This window comes from Petaurus breviceps, unplaced genomic scaffold (genome assembly GCF_028583685.1).
Source record: "Petaurus breviceps papuanus isolate PSGF00001 unplaced genomic scaffold, PetGlider_PUasm1.0 126, whole genome shotgun sequence".
Classification (NCBI taxonomy): Eukaryota; Metazoa; Chordata; class Mammalia; order Diprotodontia; family Petauridae; genus Petaurus; species Petaurus breviceps.
Window position 1 is genome coordinate 21,671,877 of NW_027185655.1, and position 27,425 is coordinate 21,699,301.

Consider the following 27,425-nt stretch of genomic DNA (forward strand, 5'->3'; position numbering starts at 1 on the left):
TGAATTTACTCTATGCCTTACACCCCCTAATCCTAATTCCTTTTCCTCCCCTGGTGTCCATTGCTGCTACCACTCCGTTCTTATCCTAGCCATTCCCTCAATCCGTTACTTTCTTCCTCTTGCCTCTCCTATTTCACCAAACCCCAACCTGAGATTACTCCCACACATCTCCTCCTTCACTCCAATTCCCTTGCTGCTAAACAAAGGTGGAGAAAATTACAAAATCATGGCAGCTGGGTCCGCTACAACTTTGTTATCTACTCTCAACTAGGCTCTCCCTGCATACAGTAAGGCAACCATTCTACGTCCTTCCCTATATATAGTGTTGGATCTGAAGTCAGGAAGATCTGAATTTAAATCTTACCTTTGACCAGATTTGACTCTGGGCAAATTTCCTCAAGGGCAGGAACTGTTTTTTGCCTCTGTTTTCTTATCTGTAAAATGAGCTGGAGACAGAAATGGCAAGCCACTCTAGTATCTCTGCCAAGAAGACTTTAAATGGGGTCATGAAGAATCAGACAACTGAAAAAATGATTCAACAACGGTATTTATTTAAGAGCCTACTATATGTCAGGCACTGTCCTAGGTGCTGAGGACAGAAAAACAAAAGTGTATTAACCCCTATTTATAGAGATGGATAAATACTAAATAGATAAATACAAAATGGATTGAAGTGCTTTGGGGGAGTTCATTCAGAAGATGGTACTTCTGGTGGAGCCAAGACTTGGAGGAGACTAAAGTATTCTTAGAGGTAGAGGAGTATATTCCAGGTGCAAAGGACAGCCCATGCATGGAGAAAGAAAGTGAGTGGCCTTTGTTCTTCATTATCAGAGCCTGGAGAGGTAGAGGAAGGAGTCAGTTCATATAATTGTGCTCTCTTCTAAACTACCACCTCATCATTCCTATAAGAATAGCATAGAATTGCCTTCTCCCACCTCATTATATCCTTGTGCCAATTTTTTCACTTTCTTTGGAAGCTGCTTTGGCTATTTTGGATCTGAGCAGAAGCCACAAGGCTGTGGGTGAAAATTCTCTGGCTCCTTTGATCATCATGTCTACTGGCTTCTTAGTGATTATTTTCCAGCCCCTGCCTCGATTCAGCAGTCACCTCCTTGCTTCAAGTCACACATTTTTCATCCTTTATGTTGGGCAGAGGATCTCCTTTCTCTCTTCAGTCTCTCTCCCATTGAAGACATATCTTTGGTTGTTCTCTGTAACTGGGGGAACTTATTTGACTCTTGTGGTGATTTTTGTCTCTGGGAAAATGGGGAAATTATCCATTCTCCCCAACTGCCCAAGTAAAGCATTGCTTTTGGTATGCTGTTCATCACAGAACACTCATCACTTCCCAGTTCCTGGCTTGTTTTTCCCCAGCCTCAATTATTCTGTCAGTATAATTTCCCTTTCAAATTTTTACTTTATGGAGTCAATATTGACACTTCTTTGAACTTCTTTAATAATACCACAACTTTACACAGTGTCTTCTAAGCTCCTCACTTCCCTGATTACCCCCATTAAACCTCATGATCATCCCCATGAGGCAAGCAGGATCAGACAGAGTGTCTGTGTGTGAGAGCATGGGATTGAAACCAAGGAGTCTGAGGAAGGAGCACAGGGAGTTGGGCCTTTCTGTATTTCAGTTAGTCGGGTCTTCATGGTGATGGCTTGGCCTGAATGGTTAGAGTATGGGCCTGGGAGGCACAAGGACCTGGGTTTGAATTCTGCTTCAGACACTTACAGACTTTGTTATCCTGGCAAATCAGGACCTTTCTAAGCTTCACTTTCCCCTGCCTATAATGAAATAGGCAGAAGATCATCTACTCCAAAGCGTTATTGTGAGGATCAAATGAAAAAATGGATTTAAGTCACTTAAAAAACTTTAAAGCACCATGTAAATGTGAGCTACAATTGTTTTCACCCCAGGTTTTTCTTCTAGTCATCCTTCTGCATATACATACATCAGTCTGAACATTCTCTGACTCCAATTATTCTTGTCTGGGAACTGCTATTACTTCTGAATGAAGTAAAAGTGGTAAAGAATGAATCAAAAAGCATTTTATTGAGCCATAACTATGTCAAGAATAGTCATGTGTCTTGTTCAGTTGAATCTAGTTCTCTGTGACCCCATTTGGGGTTTTCTTGGCAAAGATATCGGAGGATATTGGAGTGGTTTGTCATTTCCTTCTCCAGTTCATTTTCACAGATGAGGAAACTGAGACAGAAAAGGTTAAGTGACTTGCCCAGGGGCACACATCTAGGAAGTCTCTGAGGGCATATTTGAACTCAGGTCTTCCTGACTCCTGCTCTATCCACTGAGGGACCTAACTGAATAATGTGTAGCCTGAGGAATAAGCCCAGAAGGAAGACTGTTTCTAGGTTAATTTAGAACAGGGGAATTAATCTGATATATATGAACCTTTTCTTTTTTTTCAATTTATTTATTTATTTTTAGTTTTCAACATTCATTTCCACAAGATTTTGAGTTATAAAATTTTCTCCCCATCTCTGCCCTACCCCACCCCAAAATAGAGAGCCTACTGAATACCCCTTCCCCCACTCTGTTCTCTCTTATATCCTCCCCCATCCCCCCCAACTTTTTAGGAGGGCAAGATGGATGAACTTTTTCTAAAACATTATATTTTAATGTAATTGTTTTCCTTTGTAAGCTTATGCAATTTGTGTTTTTAAAAGCATCCTAAAAGAGATCCATAGGTTTCATTAGACTGCCAAAGGGAAGGGTCCTTGACACAAAAAGAGTAAGACTCTCTGTTCTAGAGATATCAGAAATAATCACTATATTAGGACCACTAAGCTCCAGTGGTTTGTGACTTGGTTTGGGATTGAAGTGTAGCTTTGCCTTTCATCTAGAGAATGCTTCAATTCCCATACTATGAAATAGGAAGGATGACAGGAAACAAGTATTTATCAAATACCCACTATGTTTCCGGACACCATACTAAGGACTTTACAGAAATCTCATTTGATCCTCCAACAACAGTGGGCAATAGGGTCTATTCTTATACTTATTTTACAGTTGAGGAAACTGAGGCAGACAGAGGTTGGTGATTTCCCTAGGGTGTGTGTGAAGCTGAATTTGAACTCAGGTCTTCCTGTCTCCAGACCCAGTGTTCTATTCACTGCAACACCTAGCCTCTTCTTTGAATAAACAAAAGGAGCCTTTCTTCCATTATGAAGATTATCAGGATCAGGAATTTAGTTGCTTAACGCTGCCATATGAATCTTTGTAATGCATACCTTGGTCATTCACTTGCTCAAAAAATTTAATGATTCCCCATTGATTATTGAATAAAAGCTAAATCTAACATTCCAGGACCAGCCTTCACAATTCCAGTTAATCCCATTGGCACCAGGCTAGTATACATTTTTACTTCCCTGGACTATTTGAGTATTCTTGTTGTGTAGCCTTTCTTCTCCACCAATCCATCTAACATTTGGCAGAGTAATGTTCTGTTTCATATTAGTTACATTATTAAACTTTTTATAAAAATCTCCAGTGGTTCCCGATTGTCTACTAAGTAAAATTTAAAATCTTCCTGAATCTCCCTCCTATTGGATTGGAATCAATAAAGCCATCCTCAAAAAAAAAGCACTTTATAGCATACTGCGTGATTCCTTGTATTGTAGTTATTTGACTTTTCACATTCTGTATAGGAAAAGGGAAACAACCCCCACCCTAGTCAAATAAAAATATTAGCTCACTGGCACAGGGTAGAAATCTTAATCCAAAAAGCAAAAATTTCACAGAAGTAAAACTCATTCTCTGGAACATTCATGAGTTAGGTCTCAGAAGAATTAATATGGCATTTGGTAGGAAGCATTAATGATCATCAAAGATGCTTGTGCTAAAATCTGGAACTTGAAAGAAAAGGCAATCCAAAGCAAAGCAGTTTGTTTCAATCACCTTACAAATCACTCAAGATAAAAAAATGCAATTTAAAATAAATGAGGGTTTACTTCATTGTTTACTTCATTTACTTCATATGTGAATTGTCAAAGATGGGAACAGCCATTGTTGAAAGTCTTCTGGGAAGACAGACCCACTGGTGGAGCTGTAGAGTGATCTAGTCCTTCTGGGTTTCTCTTTGTAATTATACAGTTAAAATAACTAAACTATCCATGTCCTTTGGCCTGCCAATCCCTCTACAATGTGTGCAACACAAAAAATTCAAGGGAAAAAATATAGATATGTCAAAATATTCACAACAACATTCTTTATGGTAATGGACCTGGAACCAAAGTGAGTATCTGATGACTGAGTAAAGAAAAAACAGGAGTGTCATATGAATGTAATACTATTGGGCAGTAAGAAGTGACAAATATCAGGTCTTGGGAAATAGGAAGATTTATCTGCATGGAGAAAGAGTAAAATCAGCAGGACCAAGAGAATAGTAAACACAATGATGACAAAAATGCAAAGTTAAAGATCACTAAAAGGAAGTTGAGCTGTGGGTAATGAAAAAAAAAAACAAACCCTCTAGGTCCCAGGCAACATGTAACAGAACAAACCTCCCCACCTTATGGTGAAGATGTCAGGGACCTACAAGGGCAGATCACTGGATGTAGTGACAGATGCATTCTTTGCATCAGATTAAAAAACTCTTTGTCACAAGATAGGGTTTGAAATGACTAGTGTTTGGATTAGATCTGAGCATATAAATGCTCCTTGTGGTTCTCATTTGACATGAGGCTGATGATGGGTGGGAGAAGGACTTTATTCGAATCATCTCATGGTATTGTATTGCTCTAAGTTTACAAAACATTTCCCCCCTCAACAATATTGGGAGGTGGATAGAACGATTACTGTTGTGTATACTGATGTAATTCAGTTCTGTTTTCAAATGATGAATTTGAACTTCTTGAGGGCCATTCAGTTAGAGATGCAGGAGGAAAGTTCAGGAGAGAGATGCTTATTGTTGAGAAAACAGGCTCAGAAAGACTTGGCCATGATGGTGTAAGACTTGGGTGAGTCTTCGGGTCTAGGATGGAACACACAATTCATAGACCATCCAGCAGTTAACAGCATAGTGATACAGTACCAAGAGCTGTCTCTGGAGTCAGAAGAAATGGATTCAAATTCTGCCTCTGATGTATTTACTACCTATGTGACCATAGACAAGTCAATCTTTCTGAGTGACTGTTTCTTCACCTCTAAAATACCAAGGTTGATTAGGTGGCCTCTGATGTCTCTTCCAGATTTAAGTATATGATTTTATGAAAGGCTATCAAGAAAGGACATAGCACTAGATCAGGTAAACATACCCTTGTATCTACATAGAAATGTGTCTAGTCAGGAGGGTATGTTGGGTGTGGTGATTTGCATGGTGCATTTCACCACATCTGAGGGGTACCAACTCCTTACAGTCTTCTTTTTACATACCATAAGCAACCAGGAAGCCTAGCAAATAACTCAATTTTTGTGGATCAATTAATTCTTGGGAACAGCTTTTCTGCTTTTCAGGGGGGAAAATAAGTAACCTGTGTGGCAGATCTCACTTCTACTACATCGTTACAGTGTGAGAAGTGGGATTTGAATCCCAGAGAGCTCTGTTGATTGCAAGGCCAGTGTTCTTACTGTGTGACAAAATACTTACAGATAAACCTTCTATTTAGTCTTCCACTTAAGATTTGCTTCTGTGACTCTTTGTGGTGGGGAGGTGGCCTTGGATTCTGTGCTAGGGCAGCACGTCTGCCAAAGTCCAATGGCTTTGCATATGCCTGATAAGGGACAGTATGTTTGGGGTCAGAAGACCTGCCCAGTCAAATGTAAGGAGGTTAAATTGTTCATCCGTCCTTTTTTGAGGAGAACCAGTGACATCACGGGTGATGTCCTGACTTCTTGGATTTAGGTGAGGCAGAATTGCACAAGTTGTAGCCTCACTCTCTCTTCAGAGTCATCAAAGTCCAGTGACAGGACAAAATCCAAGATGGCTGGTGATGGCCTGGGCAGTGGATGACCTTGGCGTCTTTAAATATCTGGCCAAGCTCCACCAACCTCTAAATACTCCCCAGCTCCTGCTTCAGTCACCTTCATGGCCTTGGAGAATTGTTCTCATTCACCCATTCTGATGGGGAAAGTCTTCACATGCTTGGAGTAGACATCCCCTTATGTCACTGACCAGTTTGAGACCTGTTCATTACCCTCAACCTGGTTTAGTCTGTGACATTGCATATATGATAGCTTCTTGGAGCTCCAGGTGAGAGGTGGGTGAAGGCAGACACCAAAGCCTAATGAGCAGCCCTGAGGAGCTCTCAACAAGCCCTCCCACCAGAGGTGCTCATCCTCTCCGAGTACCCCCTACACATCAGAGAAGTGAAATACCAACTTGGCCCAAAGTGGTGACTTCTTTTTGGTCATTGCCACTCAAAGACCATCGTCTAAATCTCGGGTTCTTACACTTTTCTGTGTCATAGACACTTCTGGCAGTCTGGTAAAGCCTATGGACCCCTTCTCAGGATGGTGATTTTAAATACGTGCATTACAATACAGAGGATGACAACAAAGATTATTTTATATCAAAGTAAAGATGTAATGTTTATTCACAGGGTTCTTGGATGCCTTGGAATCTATCCGCAGACCATAGATGAATAAGCATTATACTAAATTGTGTAAGACTTATGCTCCATTGTTAAATAGCATGCTTTTACATTCAAAATTATAGATCCACTTAATATCAAATTATAATATTTTGACTGAATACATAAGATAATGTTGAAACAGTATAAAATGACATTAAAATGACACTCAGATATGTGTAATTTCATTTGATTAGGTGCCCAAATCTATTCTTTTCTTATCACAAAACCTTCCCTTCCCTTGCTTCCTACACAGAACTGGAATTTGGTCAGAAGCTGGGTCCAAATCTGGTCTCACCACTTAGTGTCCAGGTGACCTTAGTGTCTCAGAGTCTTGTTTGTTTTGTTTTTTTTTTTTTGCTTTTTGGAGGTGGGAGGGCAGGGCAATTGGGGTTAAGTGACTTGCCCAAGGTCACACGGCTAGTAAGTGTTAAGTGTCTGAGGCTGGATTTGAACTCAGGTCCTCCTGACTCCAGGGCTGGTGCTCTATTCACTGAGCCACCTAGCCACTCCACAGAATCTTGGTTTCTTTATCTGTAAAATGAGAGAGTTGGCTCCAGTGACCTCTGAGGTCCTTTCCTACTTTAAAATCTATGACCCTATGACATTATAATCATGATAAATTGCATCTTTTGTCCCAGAAATCATCAAGTTTGGCACCAAGAAGGTAGACTATAAGCCCTGGGAGAGCAGGGGCTGTTATCTTTTTGCCTTTTAAAAAATTCTTGGCACTTCTTACAATGCCTAGTAGGTGCTTAATAAATGTTTGTTGACAGATTATACTAAGTGCTATAAAAGTACTTTGGATTACACGAAGCCATTTCATATAGGACTTATCAACTTTTTTTTTTTAGATTGAAGCCTCAGGACATTTTCATACCCTTAACTTATTCCTTCCAAGAGTCAGGATGACGGATTTGGAGCACATAGAAAGCTAGGTTTAACTTTGATTTCTTGTGTAAACTTGGTCAAATCACCTAACCTTTCTGAGCCTCAATGTCCTCATCTGTAAAACAAGAATAATAAAACCTTCAGTCCTCAGTTCATCATGGTGATCAAACAAGAATGAATGTAAAGCATTTTGTAAATCTCTGAGTGGTTCATAAATGCTAGATACCAGAGTAGCTAGAGGGTGAAGTGGATAGAGCACAGAAGGACCAGAGTTCAAATCCAGCCTCAGAACGTTTACTAGCTGAGTGATCCTGGACAAGTCACTTAACCCCAATCCCCCCAGTACCCCCCCAATAAATAAATAAATGAATGCCAGGGACCTTTGTAATTCATCACTTATCTTTCCTTTTATACTGATATTTGTACTTCACAATATAACCTGTTGATTCTCTGGTTCATCATCTTTCTTTGGGGTCTGCCTGCTAAGACATTAAGAAGAGATTGCCTTTTTAATCTCTCTCCATTTCCAGCAGTATTTTTTGGTTTCTAAGAACCCTCATTCTTCTTGCTAGCCTGGGTCTGATGTTTCCATATGCATTATTAGTTTTGAGTATGGTACTTTAGCTACCTGAAGACAACTGATGGAGATGCCTTAGACTTCAGTTGCAGTTTTCATTATTATCTCCTGTAAAACAAGGGTATTGAATGAAAGTGTTTCTAAATTGCTTGTTCTCTCCTTTCCCCCACAGTAAAATTCAGTGATCTGTAAATGCCCTGCCCTGTTTTGTTTTGTATTTTCCAAGACTGGGTAGTGAATTGCCTATATGACTTGTTATACTTAATAAGTTCAGAGTATAGGATGAATTAGTACCTGTTTAATAGCAGAAAAGACAACCTTAATATAGCCTGTGTATTTGGAGGTCTTTCTATGCAATATTTTATTTATTGAAAATGTTGAATAAATTATATTCTTTCTTTGTAATATATAAATACTAGGGAAAAGGATATATATACATACACACATATATGTCTGTATGTGTATATATGTATGTATGTATGCATGTGTGTATCTATATATCTATATCCATGTATATCTATATCTATATAAATATATCCTACAAGTCTCACTGGTGGTAAATATTTTGTTTTGAAACCTGTGTTACTTCCAGGATTCTTAAGAGTGAGATACATTTCCTTTTTGGCTTAAACAAACTATTTTCATAAAAGACTAGTTCCAAGGTGACTGATTTGATCTAAGAAACCTACTTATTTACTTTCTTCTTGCCTCAATAGTCTCAACACGCCAGGCCAGGAACAAATGGCTAAACAAACCAGGCCAGATATTTTAGCACTTAGGAGGAGTTCAGCCATTGAATACAAAGTGTACCTTGAGTAGATCCTTTTGGGATCTCAGCTTCTTTATCTGGAAATCTGTAAAATTAGTTAACTTGATTTTTCTAAGGAACCTTTTTTTTTTTAAGCAATTGGGGTTAAGTAACTTGCTCAAGGTTACACGGCCAGTTATTTCTGGGTGTGGTGCTAAGTATCTGAGTCTGGATTCGATCCCCAGGTCATCCCGACTCTGGGGCCGGTGCTCTTACTCACTGAACCACCTGGCCGTTCCTAAGCAATTGGGGTCAAGTAACTTGCTCAAGGTTACACAGCCAGTTATTTCTGGGTGTGGTGCTAAGTATCTGAGTCTGGATTCGATCCCCAGGTCATCCCAACTCTGGGGCCGATGCTTTTACTCACTGCACCACCTGGCCGTCCCTAAGCAATTGGGGTTAAGTAACTTGCTCAAGGTTACATGGCTAGGTGTTTCTGGGTGGGTGCTAAGTGTCTGAGCCCGGATTCAATCCCAGGTCATCCAAACTCTGGGGCTGGTGCTCTTACTCACTGTGTTACCTGGCAGCCCCTCTAAGGCACCTTTTATCTCTAATTGTGATAAGGCTACAGGGTGTCCCTAAAGTCTAGATACATAGGAAATTTCATTAACTATGCAGATTTTCAAGAAATGAAATGAATGAAATTTTCAACAACAATTTATTTAATTAGCATAAATTTTAGCCATGACAATTTCATATGGAATAAAAACTTTCATTAACTATTGGGGACCATTTTCCATATTAATGAGATTAATTTAATTAAATTAATTAATGAGATTTCCTATGTGTCTCCTATGTCTTCCTATGAAATCTCATTTATGCTAACTAAATAAAATGTTGTTGAAAATTTTATTAATTTCATTTCTTGGAAATATACATAGTTAATGAAATTTCCTGTGTGTCCAGACTTTAGGAACACTGTAGATTTGAATCTGGGTTGGAGTCTTTGTGTTGTATTTTACTACCTACATTGTGACTAGGCGCATCTCTTTATTTCTTTGGCCCTTGGGGTCTTCATTTCTAGTTCTTAATCCCATAAACATTACCTGAAAGACCTGTGGAATTTGAGATTAAAACAAGTTTTCTAAATTTAAAAAAGCATCGTGCTCCAGTGGGCATGGGATCACTTCGTTAACAGACATCTACTAAGAGCCTACCATGTTGCAGGCGTTGTGCATATTGTTGGGGATACAAAGAAAGGCAAATGATAGTATTTGTTCTTCAAGAATCGCGGTCTAGGGGCGGCCAGGTGGCTCAGCGAGTAAGAGCGCCGGCTCCAGAGTCGGGATGACCTGGGGATCTAATCCAGGCTCAGACACTTAGCACCCACCCAGAAACACCTGGCCATGTAACCTTGAGCAAGTTACTTAACCCCGATTGCTTAAAATAAAAAAAAAAAAGAATCACAGTCTAAGGGAGTCATATAGACACGATTATTACGAGATCAGATAAATTGCTTAATTTCTGAGTCTCGGTTTACCTCTTTGCAAAATAAGGGAATTCGAGTAGATGATCTCTGAATTCTCCTTCAGCTTCTAATGTTTTATGATTAAATAATCAAGAAAATAGCTGGTAAGTATTACAGTTTTGAGCCTTTTATTTTTAACATTACTTCAGATATATTTTATTGATCTTTTTTTTACATTCCCTAGCTGCTGCCTATATCCCTCCATCTTACTCCCAAACCATCACCTATAACAAATAATTTAAAAGGGGAAAATCAGCACAACTTATCAACACATTGAAAAAGAAACCTGATGTTGTATACCCCCTTTCCCCAAACCTCACTAAGTAGTGGAGGAAGGGGGGAGCAGGAAGGATATTTTAAAAAAAATGCTGACCTCTGGGCTTTCCATTAAAGCTTGTTGTAGCCATGTAAATTAATTTTTACTTTTGAAGCACATTCTTGGAAGATGTAACAGCAAAAATAACTCTGTTTCTTGACTCTCTGATAACAAACATTGGGCAAGGTGATGACAGAGAGATGTATGTTCAACATAAAAACTGTAATGGAAGAGAAAGGATGGATATCCTACAGATGGTGAAGTCTTCCAGGTGCTAATTGCAGTGAGACACCAGACATTACCCCAAGATCCCTTCAAGGATCCCTTCAAGGAGTCTGACCTGTTCATCCACACAGGGAAGAAAAAATGGATGAAGAATGTCTTGCCCAGATTTTAGCTGTGTTTGAATGGATCCTGTCTAGAGCTTTTCCAACACTATTGATATCTAGAACAAACAATACAGATAGATAATGAGCTGAGCTCAGGGTAAAAGGCTAAGAGGGGAAATTGCAAAGCACTCTTGCTGATCCCAAGCTTCTGGTAACAGCAAAGGCCCATCTTTTCAGTATAAATATTTTACTGATTTTTGCTAGATGACAGTAAGGCTTGGAGTATCATCGTCTCTAAAGAACCAAGGAAGACATGTGGTTGGTGTGAACAGGCTGCAATATATAGGGTAATATACAATATTTAGTAAACTTATTAAAGCTTAAAACAACACTAAGACCTTTGAAACACCCTTGGTTATATGATAACCAGTGAGGAACTCTGACAAACATGAGTCATTAAGGGATTGTATGACAGAAAGAAAACAGGCTAGTCATGTAATGAGCACAAGGGGTAAAATCAGAATGTTTCTTGGCATAATCTGTGATGCAGGGTATTGGGAGGGCCCAGACACAGCAACACCTGTTAATTCAGATTTAATTTTTTTTTTTTTTTCTTTTTTTTTTTTGGAGGGCAATTGGGGTTAAGTGACTTGCCCAAGGTTTCAGGTTTGATTTTGAGATGAAATAAGATACTCATGAATCATTGAGCAGTTAAAGAAAAGGAGATTTAAGGGGCAGCTAAGTGGCACCATAAATAGAGCATTGACCCTGGAGTCAGGAGGACCTGAGTTCAAATCCAGCCTCAGACACTTGACACTTACCAGCTGTGTGACTTTGGGCAAGTCACTTAACCCCAACTGCCTTGCCTTCCCCTCTCAACAACAACAAAAAAAACACCAAGATTTACTTTGCCCTGACCTAGCAAGGATCTGCAAAAAGGATATAGTGACTTTTACCCCTCCCCCTCCATCTCCATAGGTAAACACATCAGTGGACCAGGTGTGGTGAATCCCATGGTCTTCAGACATTCACCAAAAGGAGTATTGACTCCATGTAGGTGGGATTTTTTATGTCCTTAGGTGACCAGCTGGGGCCTTTCAGTTCCCAGGACAGCTTTGTCTCCTTTTAGGGAAACCTAATCTCTCCTTGGGGTAGGTGGGAACACTGGCAGATATATGGGGAGAAAGCAAGGAAGGCCTTCAGAACATTGGGCAGACCCCATGTGGCAAACTTTGGGGAAGATATTGATGATATTTGCAGAGGATGGGAGGCATGGATCCATTTTGACTGGCATCATTGGAGGGAACTCCTGAATCAGTGAGATCACAGATCCATTTGGGTATTTCAGAGTATTCTGTGGAACACCAAATGATAGAATACTAACTTTGTTAAGAGTTCAATTACCTCTCTTCTCAAAAGATTCTTAGATATGTTTTTTAAAATTTAGCTTTCTTCTGTACAGTGTGCCATTTATGAAAGCTAAAGAGCTTGCACAGAGAAAGAGAATTTGTCTTAAAAGAGATTTGGGGACTGTCTTTTTGTTCAATTTTTTAAATGCTTGGCAAAGTGGCGTTCCCATATAAGTCATTGAAGATGAGTAAGTTAAAGTCAAACAGCCTGATTTATGTTCCTGACTGAAATGCCCCTGTGATACGAATGAAATGGAACAGGAATTAATCACCCAGAGCCTCTCCATTGCATGCAACCATATTGCATGGCAGTCACTTGCTGGGAGTGACTCAAGGGCAAGGGACGAGTCATTTTTCATAAACCTGATGCTACCACTCTAAATGTATATGAAGGTAATGAATGTTGTCAACAGTCTGCTTTCTGATGGTGCTTCTCTCTGGTTAATGGCTGTTAAGTCTAATCTTGAGTTCTTCTCCAAGTTGTATTTTTATTATTAAATTACCATTACTACAATAATCTACTAGACCACTTGATTCGGTAAGTGAGATGACTTGCCCCGTATCTCACCAATTCTGTATTGTGGCATTTCTTCATCTGTTGAATATTGAAGAGAGCCCATGTTAAATTTAAGACTTGATTTTAAAATATATAAAATTTGAAAATCTGAGCATGTTGTCACTCCTCCGTTCAAAAATCTTTAGTGGCTCCCCATTGGTTGTGGGATAAAATGTCACCTTCAGTCTGGAAACTAAAACCTTCCTCAAAACTGCCACTTACCTCCCAGGCATTTTATACTAACTAATCCCTTTAACAAAGTTCACTTTCCAGTTCAAGTGGCCTCCAACCCCTTCATTCATTCCTCAGACTCCACACTCATTTGAGAGGCCGCCCCTCTTGCTTGGAGATGACCTCATCTTTCACCTTTTATCTCTTGGATTTCCTACCTTCCTTTACAGCATCTATACAAAGCTTTTTCTGATTCCTCAGTCATCAGTGCTCTTTCCCTCCTGAAAATGTTTTATGTAGGGACATGCTGTAGACACAGCCATTCCAAACACCCCTCACTCCCTCACTCCCCGCCAATTTGTACTCCTCATGCTACTGGTTACCATGACTCCAGAGTGGATCCAATAGTAAAGGAAGACTGAGAAGTGCCCATTCATGGAGGCTATCCAAGATGGTAGCTGGTAGCTGCAGGTGAAGGCTTGTTGTATCTCAAAGCACTGAGTGATTTCAGCTGCTGTTTGTTCTATATCCAATTTCCCATGAGTCTTTATAATAAAGAGTTGTATAAAGACAAGTAAAAAAAGAATGATTTGTCAGAACTCTTGTTCTTTGGTGAACAGAAATGATAGAGGGACATTTGCTACATAGTGGGCTCTGAGCACTTCATAATAGGCAACTGGTAATGTTCTTGGTTGGAAAGAGCCCAGTACATTTCTTTTTACAGTGTCATGTAGAGTTGGGAAGGGGAGGAAAGTGAGCCAGCCAGCCATGCTTGGTACATATCCTGAAGACAGCACACTTCACTTGCATGGTCATTTTTATACCATTTCCCCCCTTCTCCTTGCTTCATTGTGCCAGGGATACAGATCACAAATGCTTGTGTATATAAAAACTTTCTTACGTGCCTTCTGTGACAAAGGAAGGGCATTGCCTTCAGGCTTTTTCCCCCTACAAAACTCTTGAATTTGGATCCTCCAGATAGATGTTTTCTCTGTGTTCTGCTTTCATTTTCTAGGCTTGCTGTAATAAAGTCAGAAAGGAGATTTCATCCCAGCCAAATTCTTAGATATGTTTTCAAGATATTTGATGATAGATGAGTATAGAGAAGAGCTTTAGATGATGTTAACTTTGGTTCTCATGAAACAGAGCTGATTTAGGAGGAAATACATATACATACATTTGCATGTGTATGTATATGTGTGTATATACACATATATGTGTTTCATATATATTACATATATATGAATTATGTATGTGATGTCTAAACTTTTGAAGACCTTATTTTTCTAGAATAATAAGATTATAAAACAGCATGCATTCATTGGCCAAGTGACCACTTGCTTTGCTCATTATAACAGAAAGATTCATTCAATATTTTTTACTTAGGTTATGAGGCTTGAAATTTTGATGTTTAAAAGAGGTCAAACTGAGTGTCTTTGCTGTCTATGTTAGTAGGGAGGTTTCATTGGGGGAATAAAGGTTATTCTGAATACTAAGGAAGAAAATTGTACATATAATCCAGTGTCTGCCACATAGGAAGCTCCTAATAAAGGCTTGTTTCCTTTCCTTCCTTCCGTCTACTGGTTTTCATTCTCTCTAAAGATGTGTGTGTGTGTGTGTGTGTGTGTGTGTGTGTGTGTGTGTGTGTGTGTAGGTGGAGGAGGGGAGTTTGGCTTTCTAGCATATATTAGTCAGATTCAGGACTCTTGATTTCATTTGGTGTAGAGGGGACCAAATGAGATCGTGTCTATAAAGTGCTTTGTAAACTCTTTGACTTCTCTGTAAATGCCAGTTATTATTTTCATTAAGTTTGTTATGTGATAGCAAAGTTTATTTTCCTGTGACAAATGGAAAATTATTTTTAAAGCAATAAAGCAAAGTACTTAGAATGCTTTGTATTCATGAATCGTGTAATTTGTTCCTTTAGAACTTTAAAAATATATTTGCATTAAAATGACTGAACATATTTTATTAACTCCTATGATGGAATTTACCTATTACCTGGCTGTTGCCCTTTCTTGTGAGGATAACAGCTGCCAGTTTGACATTTTTAAAGCCTTTATAGTTAGGATACAATCTACTTTCTAGGGCGATTTTGTATGACTTTCTTTCATGTACTCAGGCTCCCAGGCTTACCTGGACAGTGTACAACCTTCATCTCCCACTTCTGTGCGTCTGCAAAAGCGGTGCCCCTTGCCTGTTCATTCTTTTCATTTCCACCTTCTGGATCCCCTGGCTACACAGTCCAGCTTCAGTCACTGAAGTCTTTCCTTTATCTTCCCAAATGTTAGTGCTCGCCCCCCCAACCCCAAATTGTATCATCTATATTTTGCATTTCTTCTGTACCCATAATTTCCCACAAATAGAATGTAAGCCCCTCAGACTGCAGACACACCCTCATTTTTGTCTTAGTATCACAAGTGTCTAGACAGTGCTTGTTGAATGGAATTGAAGAGTTGCCATCAGCTAATAGGCATTGCCCATGTGCCCAAAAGGGAATATAATTGGCTATTCTATGTTCTCTTCTCTGTCTGGAAACATAGATTCCTTTTTGAATTGATTTGCATTCCTCATCAAAATAGTCCATTTGTGGTGTAAAGAGTGAGAAATTAGATTTGAAGTTACATGACGTAAGTTAAAATAAACTCCCAGTTCTGTTTCTTCATAGCTGGATGACCACAGGCAACAATGCCTTAATCTTACCAAACCCTGAGTTTCCCCATATATAAAATGTATGTAATCACACCTTCCCTGCCAGCTCACAGAGCTGGTATGAGACAGCATGGAAATACCATCTCTGGAATTCAAATCCTGCCTCTGATGCTTACTATGTGGGTGCCCTTGGGAAAGTCATTTACCCTCTATTTTGAGCCTCAGTTTCCTTATCTGTAAAATGGACTAGTTAGATGTCTTCTGGGGACCTTTCCAGATCTAGGTCTATTTTCTTATGGAGGATCAAATAAGATATGAACTAAAGCATCCCTTATAAACCTCAGTTGTTATTAAAATATCTAAGCATGGAGGTTAGAGTATAGCTATGTTTTCCATTAAATGTACAACTGAATCATTTCCCCTTAAACATCCTTATCACCAAATCTTCCAGATGTTCAAATTGCGACTGAATTAATGGATTGTTGGGAAATGAAGTCAAAGTTAGTGAGAGAGTTTAGATAACTAATAAACCTGCAGTCTGTTGCAGGATTACTCTCAGGACTATCTCTCAGGCGCAGGACTATATCTTAGAACTCATCTTGATTTCTCTTAGAGTAAGCAAAAGTGGCTTCCTTTTTAAAGTGGGATTTCAAAGTTAGTGTGAGATCTTGAGCTTGTCTGTCCCAGAAGCAAAGCACCTAAATCAGATTGCTAATTTCCCACAAAGCCATTTTTAAAGAGAGAAATAGAAAAGATCTTGGCCAGACAATCAACAAGCATTTATTAAGTACTTACTATATATACCATGCATTGTGCTAATGCTAGGAATACAAGGAAAAGCAAAAATAGTTCTTGTCCTCAAGGAGCATACACTCTAATGGGAAAAATAGTTCATTTCAGTCGTGGTCCTTTGGTTGAGATAGTAATATTGCAATGACCCTGGATGTGATGGCACACAGGTTTATAATCCCAGTTACTGGGGAAACTGAGGCTTAAATGTAGAAATTCTGAGCTTCAGTTGGCTAAACCAATTGGGTGTCCACATTGAGTCTGCCATAGATATGGTGAGATCTTGGTAGGAGAAGGCCACCAGACTGCCATAGGAGGAGGGAACCTGCCCAGGTTAGAAGTGGGATTTGCCCCATGCATGGTCCTGCACTTCTGGCATGGGTGAGATAGGGAGATTCAGTGTAAAAAAAAATTTTTTTTTTTTAACAATGATAATTATTTTCTTTGGATAGTGCTTTGGCTTGTGCTATATATATAATAAAAATTTTATTATGTGTATTTATTTTGTATATATGTAAGTGCACATGCTGGCTTCTTTAGTAGAGCATAATGGACCTGATGGTAAAGACTTTTTCTTTTTGTTCATTGATTGGTTTTGTTGTTTGCTTGATCATTATTTTAATCTGTGAGCATATATAGCCATTGTTTTTGCTTTGGCTAGAACCCTGAGGGTCTTCCCCTCCCACATGGATTGTTTTTCTTCTGGCTAGATAAAAGAGGATATTCTTTGCCTCATTTCTTACTTAGTGGTAATCACCGAATGGGTGTTGCCTCAGGCAAACTGAGACCTGGGAAAGACTTTAGCTTAAAAAGGCCAAGGTCTCCCACTGCATCCATCTCCAGTCATCCTGATCTGTACCTTGCCACTGGACCCAGATGGCTCCAAGTGAGATAGTGAGGCTGGTGACTCTGCACAGTCCTGCCTCACTTAAATCCAATTCACTTGCAAGTCCTGGCATCATCTTCCTGATGTCATTGGTCCTCTTCAATGAAAGACCGACAACAACAATTTTAATTTATTATTTAGCATTAAGGAACCCAGAGTTTGTGTATTACTCAGTCAGTAAATACTTATGGAGACTTTCTATGTCCCAGGCACTGGGCTAAGTGCTATGGATGGCACCATTTCTATATCTCTATATTTTAAAATACCTAAGAGTACAAGTTAGCACATGGCATGACTGAAGAGTGGGCAGCTTGGTGGCACATTAGATATGTTGCCAGGCCTGGGGTCAGGAAGACTCATCTTCATGAATTCAAATGTGACCTCAGACACTTACTTGCTGTGTGACCCTGGGCAAGTCACTTGCTTCAATTTCCTCATCTGTAAAAATAAGAGGGATGAGCTAAATAATCTTTATAAAGTCCCTACTAGCTATTGTTTCTATTAGATGTTAAAAGGATCATGGGATCACAGATTTAGGTCTAGAAGAGCCTTGAGAGACTCTGAGGAAAACCAGTCCTAGGAAGGAATGTTTCTTACACATTTGAATCTCACCTAGTGAGTTGAGAGACAGAGCTGGGATTGATTCTGAATACAGGGCTCCTGATTCCATAGGTACCTAACTCTAAGGAGTATTGTTGTTTCTGTGTACCTATAGGTTGCTTCTCTTGCCCAAAGTTATATTGTTTATTAGTGATAGAGCTGTGAGAAGCATTAGGGAGGTTTTCTACCTTTCCTGTGGACTCCAGTAATGGAAAGAATTGGTTTCAATGGCTTTTTAACATAACTCACATTCTCCAGAAACTTTGGCTGGTTTTTTATTTATAAAAGTAGTTAGGATGAGTACTGTGCATACCATTCTTTGTGATTTACAGAAAACAGTTAATCATTTTTTGAAAGAATAAAGTATTAGAAAACAGCTAATAATGATTTTATCAGCTTCATCTCCATTAAAAGGCAAACTGGCATTCCCCCCCTTATTTTTCTTCCCTCTTTTTTCCTTTGTGTTTTTAAAACATTTTTTTCTGTTCAGGATTTGAAAATCTAAAAAAAACCCCAGCTTTTGTTGCGTCTATTTAAAGTCCAAATTTGGGTTAGAAAATGGATTTGTTTCTTTCCTTCATTATGTTCACCTCTGCTCCTTTTCTTTTTCTATGCCTATTGAACAGATGTTATAACTCTTTTAGAAAGGGGAGTTTAAAGTCTCACTTTTTAGTTACTTGTGAAGTAGATGCTGAATATAGTTTGCATAAATGTATATGACCCCCACCACTTTAATTTTTAAATTTTAAAAAGTAATCAGTGCCAAAAGGTATGCAAGCTTTTGAAAGATCATTTTTTTAAGAAGTGTTTTGGCTTTTAATATAAAATTTAGATTATTTAAATAAGGATTTAATGTGAATATGCTTAAATGGCATCCTGTATATCTTTATAAAAGTAACTAGAGCCAAAAGGTACATAAGCAACCGAAAGATCATTTTTTAAAGAAGCATTTTAATTTTTAATATAAAATTTACATTTAAATTATTTAAATAAGTACTTAATGTGAATATACAGAAATAGCATCATACATATCTTTATGAAAGTAACTAGTGCCAGAAGGTACATAAGCTGTTGAAAGATCATTTTTTATAAAGAAGTATTCTGGTTGAGGTTTGCTTGAAAGAGATATTGAGGACATATATCACCTGGAAGACCATGTAACATGATGACCATCCCTTGAGATCTTAAACTAGCCATGAAAAATTGTTACATAGAGTCCTTTTGATGTTAAAACAGAGAGAGAGAGAGAGAGAGAGAGAGAGAGAGAGAGAGAGTGTGTGTGTGTGTGTGTGTGTGTGTGTGTGTGTGTGTGTGTGTGAGAGTGAGTGAGTGAGTTCTATAGATGTGCTTTCTGGTATTGAATGAGACCTGTTTTCATAACCATAACTAGCCCTACCCAGATCCACTAAGATCTAGTGGGGTTTTCATTCCATGCTGCTTAGTTCCAGCCTATGGGCTCCTGATTGGTCAGTGATCACTCTAACTAGCCCTACAGACCCACCACCCTGTTCCCAACATTTTGTCTTCATGCCATGCTGCCACATTCATAATGCTCCCTTTGCCCTGTAACACATACACATCCAAGTATATACACTTTCCATCTTAATAACATCAACACATTCCTCTTGGAATTCCTTTAAAGGATGTGTATCTCGATTGCCTTGACTCCATTCTCCATTTCTCTACCATCACCACTCTACCACTATTCCCTGGTCACCGCTGTCGTGTATGTGTTGTATTTCTCTATTTGAATGTAAGCTCCATGCAGATAGGGTCTGCCATGCTTTTCATATTTATATCTCCAGTACTAATCACAGTGCTTGCCATACTGTAAACACTTATTAAATGATCCTTCTCTTCCTCTTCTCTTTTTCCTCTTTCCCTTTCTCCCTTTCCCTCTTCCCCTTCCTTCCCACCTTAATCTTTGCACTGAACCAGTTTAATATCATGAGGACCCAACAAGACCAAAGTGGGGTAAAAGGTCCTTCAGTGGAAGGAGTGGGTGTGGCCCTTCCTGCAGTATCACCCACACTCCTCTTATTACATCCTGCGGATGTGTTTTCTTGGCCAGCCTTTCCTGAATGTCCCTACTCACTGCTGTGGCATGTTCTGCCAGGCCTAGATGTCAGCATAGGAATTTCAGAAAAATGATTCCTCTTCTCTGTGAAGGAAATGTACTCTTGACCCTGGACTGAAGATGAAAGTAGCAGCATTGAGCTCTGGGTCTTGGGTTTTCCTATCTCAGATAATGGATGTTTCATTTACCCTATCTCCATGAAGTCATTGAGGAATTGGTTCCCAAAGTATTCTGAAGACTTGGAAGAAAACTCAGAACTTATTATTTTTTTTTAAGTGGCTAATAATTTTTAACTGCATAAGCAGAGCCTTGACTCTGAAGTCGGTCCTGGGTTCAAAGCCCATCTCTGTAGGTAATTTCACTCCTTGTGCTAGACTTAGAACTGCCTTTTCTGGGATTTGGTGTCCATGAAGGGGTTGGATTTAATGACCTCTGAAATTCCATCAAGCCCTAAATTTATGATCTTATCCTTTGAGAAAATGTATATATTAAATATGCAGTAGGATAATAGTATCAAAAGCTGGGAGGGGTTCCTTAAAGATCATCCACTTGGAACAGCTTCATTTGAAGGGTTCAGGGGAAGCAAAAGGGGTTAAGTGATTTGCCCAGGGTCACTCAGGTTGGATTTGGACTCACATCCTCCTGACTCCCAGGCTGTAACTCTATCTACTGTGCTACCCAGCTGTTCCTAACATCCTTGTTTTTTTTCACAGTCAAAGGAACCGAGGTCCAGAGAGAGGAAGCTACTTACTTGCTCAAAGTTGTGGGGGAAGGACAAAGTAAAGCCAAGATTTCAATTCAGGTTTGAGTTTTGAATGAGGTTCTGGCAATCAATTGGTATTCATTACACTCTAAAAGGCATTCTCCTGTAAAGCTTCCTCATAACATTTGATTGATAGTCTGCATATCATTTAGAAAAACCATAGAGTTGTAAAGTGGTAGTTTTATGTTTCCTTTGTAAAATAATTAAGTATTGCTTCTAAATCTTTGAAACTGTATTAGCTGCAAATTAACCTTCCTGGGTCTCAGAATGAGGTGAATCTTTTCCAGTTTTTCCGATGAGCTAAGTGTGCCCCCAAGACTCTTTGTCTTTGTATTATTTTCCTCTTCTTTTTTGGGAGGGGTGGGGGGCAGATAAAAGCCTGGCTAGGTATTGAATGTTTTTTTCATCATACTAAGCTCAACTCTTTGAAATGTCTATGACATTGTATGGAAAGTGACATTTTTGAGCCAACAGTGCCCACAAATGGCCACACTGCCATTGTCTTGGAGTTAATTCGTTTTCTATCCAAATACTAGTGCTCTTTCCTCATTCTCTTACACTTTTGGCAAAACCATTGGTTTTCAGGTTGTTTATAGGGTTCTTGAAAGATAATGTTTTCAGGAAAATTATGAACCAGAGTAGAGGCATTGCTACAACAGGAGAAAGCTCCAGCCGACATCCTACATCATTCTATCTTCATCTCCTTTTGAAGACCTTACCTCTACGCCAGGATTGTCAGTCCTATGGCCAACTTGGATGGAAGGGAATCATTTCTCCATCACCCATTCAAATTCCCTTACTGGCTGGGGAAAGCCTCTGTGGTACCCTAGCCATGCCTCAGGTAACACAGAGGAAATATCCTTGTGCTATTACTAAACAGGGGTCCCAGGCATTAAGACCACTAGTCAAAAGAAATCACATTGGGGTATGTAGCTACATTGCTACAAGTCATTTAAATCTGTCTTATTTTTCCCCCAGTAATGACAGTGATTAAACATTAGAACAGGCTGCCAAGGGCCTGCCCCTTGAGATCTTTGAAAATGGGATAGATAATTAACTGTCTATATACACCTTGGATGTTTTCAACTTTCCCATGTACAATCAGGGACTTGAACTGGATAGTATCATAATTTATATTCTCTTGCAAAATGCTTTGTGTTCTTCATCTCATGAGCTCCTCAACACAACCCTGTGAGATAGGTGTAACAGGTATTGCTTTCCCCATTTTCAAGATAAGGAAACTGAGGGGGCAGCCAGGTAGCACAGCAAGTAAGAGCACGGGCTCCAGTGTCGGGATGACCTGGGGATCAAATCCGGGCTCAGATACTCAGCACCATACCCAGAAATAACTGGCCGTGTAACCTTGAGCAAGTTACTTAACTCCAATTGCTTTTAAAAAAAAGATAAGGAAACTGAGGTCTGAGGCAGTAAGCGTTGTTTCCTCTCTACTGACCATACGTCATGCTTTCCACTTCCCCACTTCCCCCAGCTATTTATCTAGAATACCATCTTCTATTCCTGTGACTCATTCCTAATTCCACATATAAGTGCATGTTTGAAAAGGACAGTGGGACTAGAACTTGGATCTCCGAAGACTCAGCTTTGAGTTTCAGATTTGCCACTTACTTATAGTAATTTGCCTTTGGGCAAATTGCTTAACTTCCCCTGTGTCTGTTTCTGTTTTTAAAGCAGAGGTCATGAAAGGAAGGAAGGAAGGAAGGGAAGAAAGTAAAGGAAGGAAGGAAAAGAAAGAAAGGAACCCCTCCTTCAATAACCTGGTTTTCACATTAGAACATTGTAAATGTGAGTTGGTTAATAGTCTATTTGTAAGTTATTACCTGATCCTAATCCCCATCACATTTGTCAGTAAGCAAGGTAAAAAAAAATGAGTAGTTCTCTTTTAGATTTATTCTATGGTGTAAATAATACATTTTAAATTATTTGATGGGAAAGTTATATTATTTTAGATCTTAAAAATTAATATTTTGGGAGGTGTGACAACCTGTGAGGCACCATTTTGTTTTAGTTTCAGTTTTTAAACAATTTTCTTCACAATGAATCAATAGTTGACTTAAATTGATGAGATATAGTAGATTCTATCTTATAGAAACTCGATTTCCTCTTTGTGGGAGGAAACCTTGATTTATAGTTGATCAGAATGTTGTTATTGGGGTGGCGAGGTGGCGCAGTGAGTAAGAGCACCAGCTCCGGAGTCAGGAGGACCTGGGATCGGTTCCAGTTTCAGATACTTAACACCCACACACACACACATACAAAAACTGGCTGTGTAACCTTGGGCAAGTTACTTAACCCCAATTGCTTAAAAAAATTTAAAAAAAATTTAAATGTTGTTATTGATAATATCTAAAGCAATTATAGCCCCATATTGGGCTAAATGATTGCCTTTCCTGTTGAGGTTGGTATAATTTTGGATATTTGTAGTCACTGAACTGCTGATCACTTTGTAAAGACTCACTTGTAGTGAGTTAGTCAGCTAGCATTCATTATGTTCCATATCCCATGATAAGTGCCAGAAACCCTACAGGCTTAAAAGATCAAGGTGTTGCCATGGTGAGGCTGAAGTTTTCAGTCTAGTCTTTGGAATTTAGGATGGATTTTGGATTTCCATGAATTGTTGGGTAGGTTCATCATTCATTCACTAACCAGACTTGAACAGGAGAATGACCACTTATAGCATGTATCCTCCTGGTCCATGGATCCCTTTCTGTGTGATATCTGAGAAGCTCATGCTGTAGCCTTTGAAATAGCTCTGTTGGGTGGACATTGGTTTTTTTTTTTTTTAATCTCCATTTTATTCAAAATATCGAACCTTTTCATTATTTCCATTTGGTCAAAAGGTTATTAAAGTAAGCCCAGACCAGGAATGAGATACAGGACAATTACTTAAATTTCTGAAGACCTCTAAATGTTTCTAGGAATGCCCCTCCCTCCACAGAGGCAGAGGTGGGGGCCATGGATGTGGGCTATTCTGTATGTCAGACTTTTGGGCTTATCTTGATTAATTTTACTGAACTATTCTTTCCCTCCTTTTTCCTTTTTGTTATAAGAGTCTTTGATTCTCTGGTGGGGGAGGGGAATATGTTGGGAAATATACATGACCTAAGAACAGAGGTATCAATAACTTTTTTTAAAATAACAAACTGCAAAAATAAGTGTTCTGGGATCTTGTTGCACATAACCCTTAGACACATTTTACTGAGTGATAACAAAATTGTAGGAATATAGTACAAAGAAACGTGGTCTTTGGAATCAAAGACCTGGTTCAAATTCTCCTTTTTCATTTGCCTCTGAGACTCTGGACCTTCCACCTTTCTGGGTCTGTATTTTTTTTTTATATGTAAAAAGAAGGGGGTTCGTCTAGAAAGACTCATAAATAAACTAAATAAACATAAATAAATAAATGAAATCATCATTAGACCCTTTTAGTTCTAAATCTAAGATCCCATGATCTATAAGGAGCTGATTGAATGGACAGTTGAATGGCTTCTGTACGTACTGTTGATAATACAATGAGTCGACTGAAGCCAACAGGCATTTATTAATGTTCCACATCCTTTACCAAGTGCAGGTAATACAAAGAAAGGCAAAAGACAGCCCTCACTCTCAGAGAGCTCACAGTCTAAGAGGGTCGACAACAGGTAAACAGGTATATGAAACTAAGTACAAACAAGCTATATACAAGATAAATTAAGGATCATCAACAGAGGGAAAAACTGGGCTTACGGGGGAATTGGGAAAGGCTTCTCAAAGAAAGCTGGATTGTAGATGAGACTTGAAAGAAGACAGGGAAGCCAAGAGGTAGAGATGAGGAGAGAGTGGATTCCAGGCATGGGGGACAGACCTTCAATCAGGAATGAAGTACCTACAATATTGAAAACCAGCACTGTTGCTTTCAGAAGTCTTCTGATTAATCCAGAGTCTGAAATAAACTAAATCATCATCAGGCACAGATTAAGGGGGCAGATGAGTGGAAATCATGGCTCCTAAAACCAAACAGTATACTTTATTGCTCTGAATGTAAGCCACACTTTTCTTCCCCCAAATTGGGTTTATGCAAATGTTCTCATTAAGAAAATTCACTGAAAGTGACAAAGATGGAGAGAGTAGTTATGATGAAAATCAAGAAACCATCTGATTAATTGGAAGAAATAAGCTGTTCGAGGAAGTACATTTTCAGGCAAAAATCTGAAAATCAGTGTATGCATAAGTCTGTTTATATAGCAGTATAATATATGTATATAATTTCCTTTCAAAGAATTTATATTCTAGGGGTATTTGTAGTCAGACCAATAGCTGTAGTTTAGAGTCCCCTCATACTCGATGTGGAAACATTAGGCATGATTGATGATTTTTGTTACCTATTCATAACTAATAGAATGATGGAGCTCCAGATACCTAAGAATCCTGAGCCTCCCAAATTGCTTCATTCAGTCCTGGTTAATAGTGAAATGATCTGTGTGATTTCTATTCCTATGAAAGGCTGAAATTCACATTGTTAAAGAAGTAGATTTTTCAGGCAAAGTGAAAAAAGAATTGCTTAAGAAATTGAATTTTCCATTTATGTCCATAAAAATGTCATCTGTATACACCACTTACATGGCTTTATTTGTTTCTTTCAGTTCTTGGGCATAGCGTTTCTTGGAATTGGACTCTGGGCATGGAATGAAAAAGTAAGTTGAATATAATGATATTCCTTCTTTTGGTGGAGGTTACAAATACTTTGTGTTTCATATTTTCTGTTTTTTCCTTGTTAGCAGTTGTATATAAAGAAGTATACCTAACAATAAGTAAATGTTCTGCGAGATAATTTAATCACATCTTTTTAAAGACTGCTGAAAAAGAGCGTCCTAACAGACAGCTGTACCAAAACAATCACTGGCACAACCAGCATCTTACATACAAATACATGTGTTCACATAAATACACATATATGCGTATACATACATATTATACAGCCACATATGTTAAAATTTTATCAGCAACATAGAAGTAGACTTTATGGATTTAAGGAATAATGATGGATCAACCATACAAACATTTGGAAGCACCTATTAAGTGCTAGGTGGTTAGAAAATAAAGATTTAAAAAAAAGAACCCTGCTCGCAAAGAGGTTGAGTGTTCAAAATATAAAGATGCTTTTGTAGTAGATCACGGTGTTAGATAAATTGAGAGAATTAAAGAAGGGCCTTTGATAGTACTGAAAGCAAGAACTATTATTGGAGATATATGTGGTATGGAACACTTTGTAAATATTAAAGAAACAACATAGTGTGGTGGGAGAAGTCTACATTAATAATTTACATTATGAATGCTTGATGCTGACTGTTAAGTATGAAAAATGTTGCTCAGAACTTATATTTAAACCCTGTATAATGAAGGAAAATCTGGAAATGTTGAATATTATAGTTCTGATGAACTCATTCATTTGGTTTGCCATGTAATTGACTTCTGAACATTTTACCCACCCCTTTCCAGGCCTTTAGTTTTACTCCATCTAAGTTTTAATTTTCATACTTTAATCTCTCTTGTATTGAGCTTGGAATCCATAATTAACTATGAACTCCTTTCTCTTAGCAATCTGATATTACCATGGCATTTTATCCATCCGTGAATTTCCCTGATTAACATGTACTTTTAAATCTTTATTATTAGCTATGCTGGAAGAACTATTCTGGTTAGCAAACTTCCCTTGGTTGATCACCTTCCACCTATTCCTCCCCTGTTCTCCTTCCTTGACCTATCCTGTGTGCAAATCAAGAACTAAGGAATTTTCTTTTGAATATAATTGTAATATCTATTTGCCTTAAGTAATTGACTATTTGTGTGCGTGTGTGTGTGTGTGTGTGTATACACACGGGGGTATCTTAATAAGGCATATTAAACTGTTTTTTATTTCACTACATGGTTCAAATGGTTTCTTCAAATGTAATGACTACTTCTTCCTATCAGTGATTAAGGTTCAAAGAGGCATTCCAACTAATGAGGGAAGTTCATAAAGGGTCAGATACACTCAGTTTCTCCCTGAGGAAGTATCAAATTTAAAACTTTTTTAAAAAAATTGTTGTGGAGGTGTACTCAATCTGTATACTCCTGCTATGGAAACTCCCTTCATCAATGCAGAGCTGCTACTTGCCTTTGTCTTATCTTAAAGTTCCATGGTACAGGGAGTGGTTAAGTGACTTACCTTAGGGTCACACAACCAATATGTGTTAGAGGGAGAACCTGAACCCAGGGCTTTTATATTTTCTTCACTCCTACACTGCACTGTCTTCTTCAAATGTCTTGCTGTTCAGAAAGCTTCTCTTCCATCACTTCCATATTGTGGGACCAGATGCCATGTCTTTTTAATTAACCTATCATTTACAGTATTCAATTTAGTGGTATTTCTAATAGTTAGTCAGGATGGTTCTCCCCTCTAAATCAGAAAATGCTGGTTTTGCTCGGCGGGAGAGGGAAAGATGTTCCACTGGCTCCCTCCTTCCCTTGGTTACTTACTGTATCCCTGCTAAAACTCCTGG

General features: G+C 38.7%; 1 protein-coding gene across 2 annotated transcripts in view; it reads left to right on the forward strand.

Moving 5' to 3' along the window:
• TSPAN5 (tetraspanin 5) overlaps positions 1-27,425 on the forward strand; it is a 205,531-nt gene that overhangs the window by 139,396 nt on the left and 38,710 nt on the right. For both annotated transcript variants that reach the window (XM_069094316.1, XM_069094308.1), the window contains exon 2: positions 25,527-25,577. In XM_069094316.1, coding sequence (XP_068950417.1) covers positions 25,527-25,577 — 51 coding nt within the window. The remainder of the gene's footprint in view (positions 1-25,526; positions 25,578-27,425) is intronic.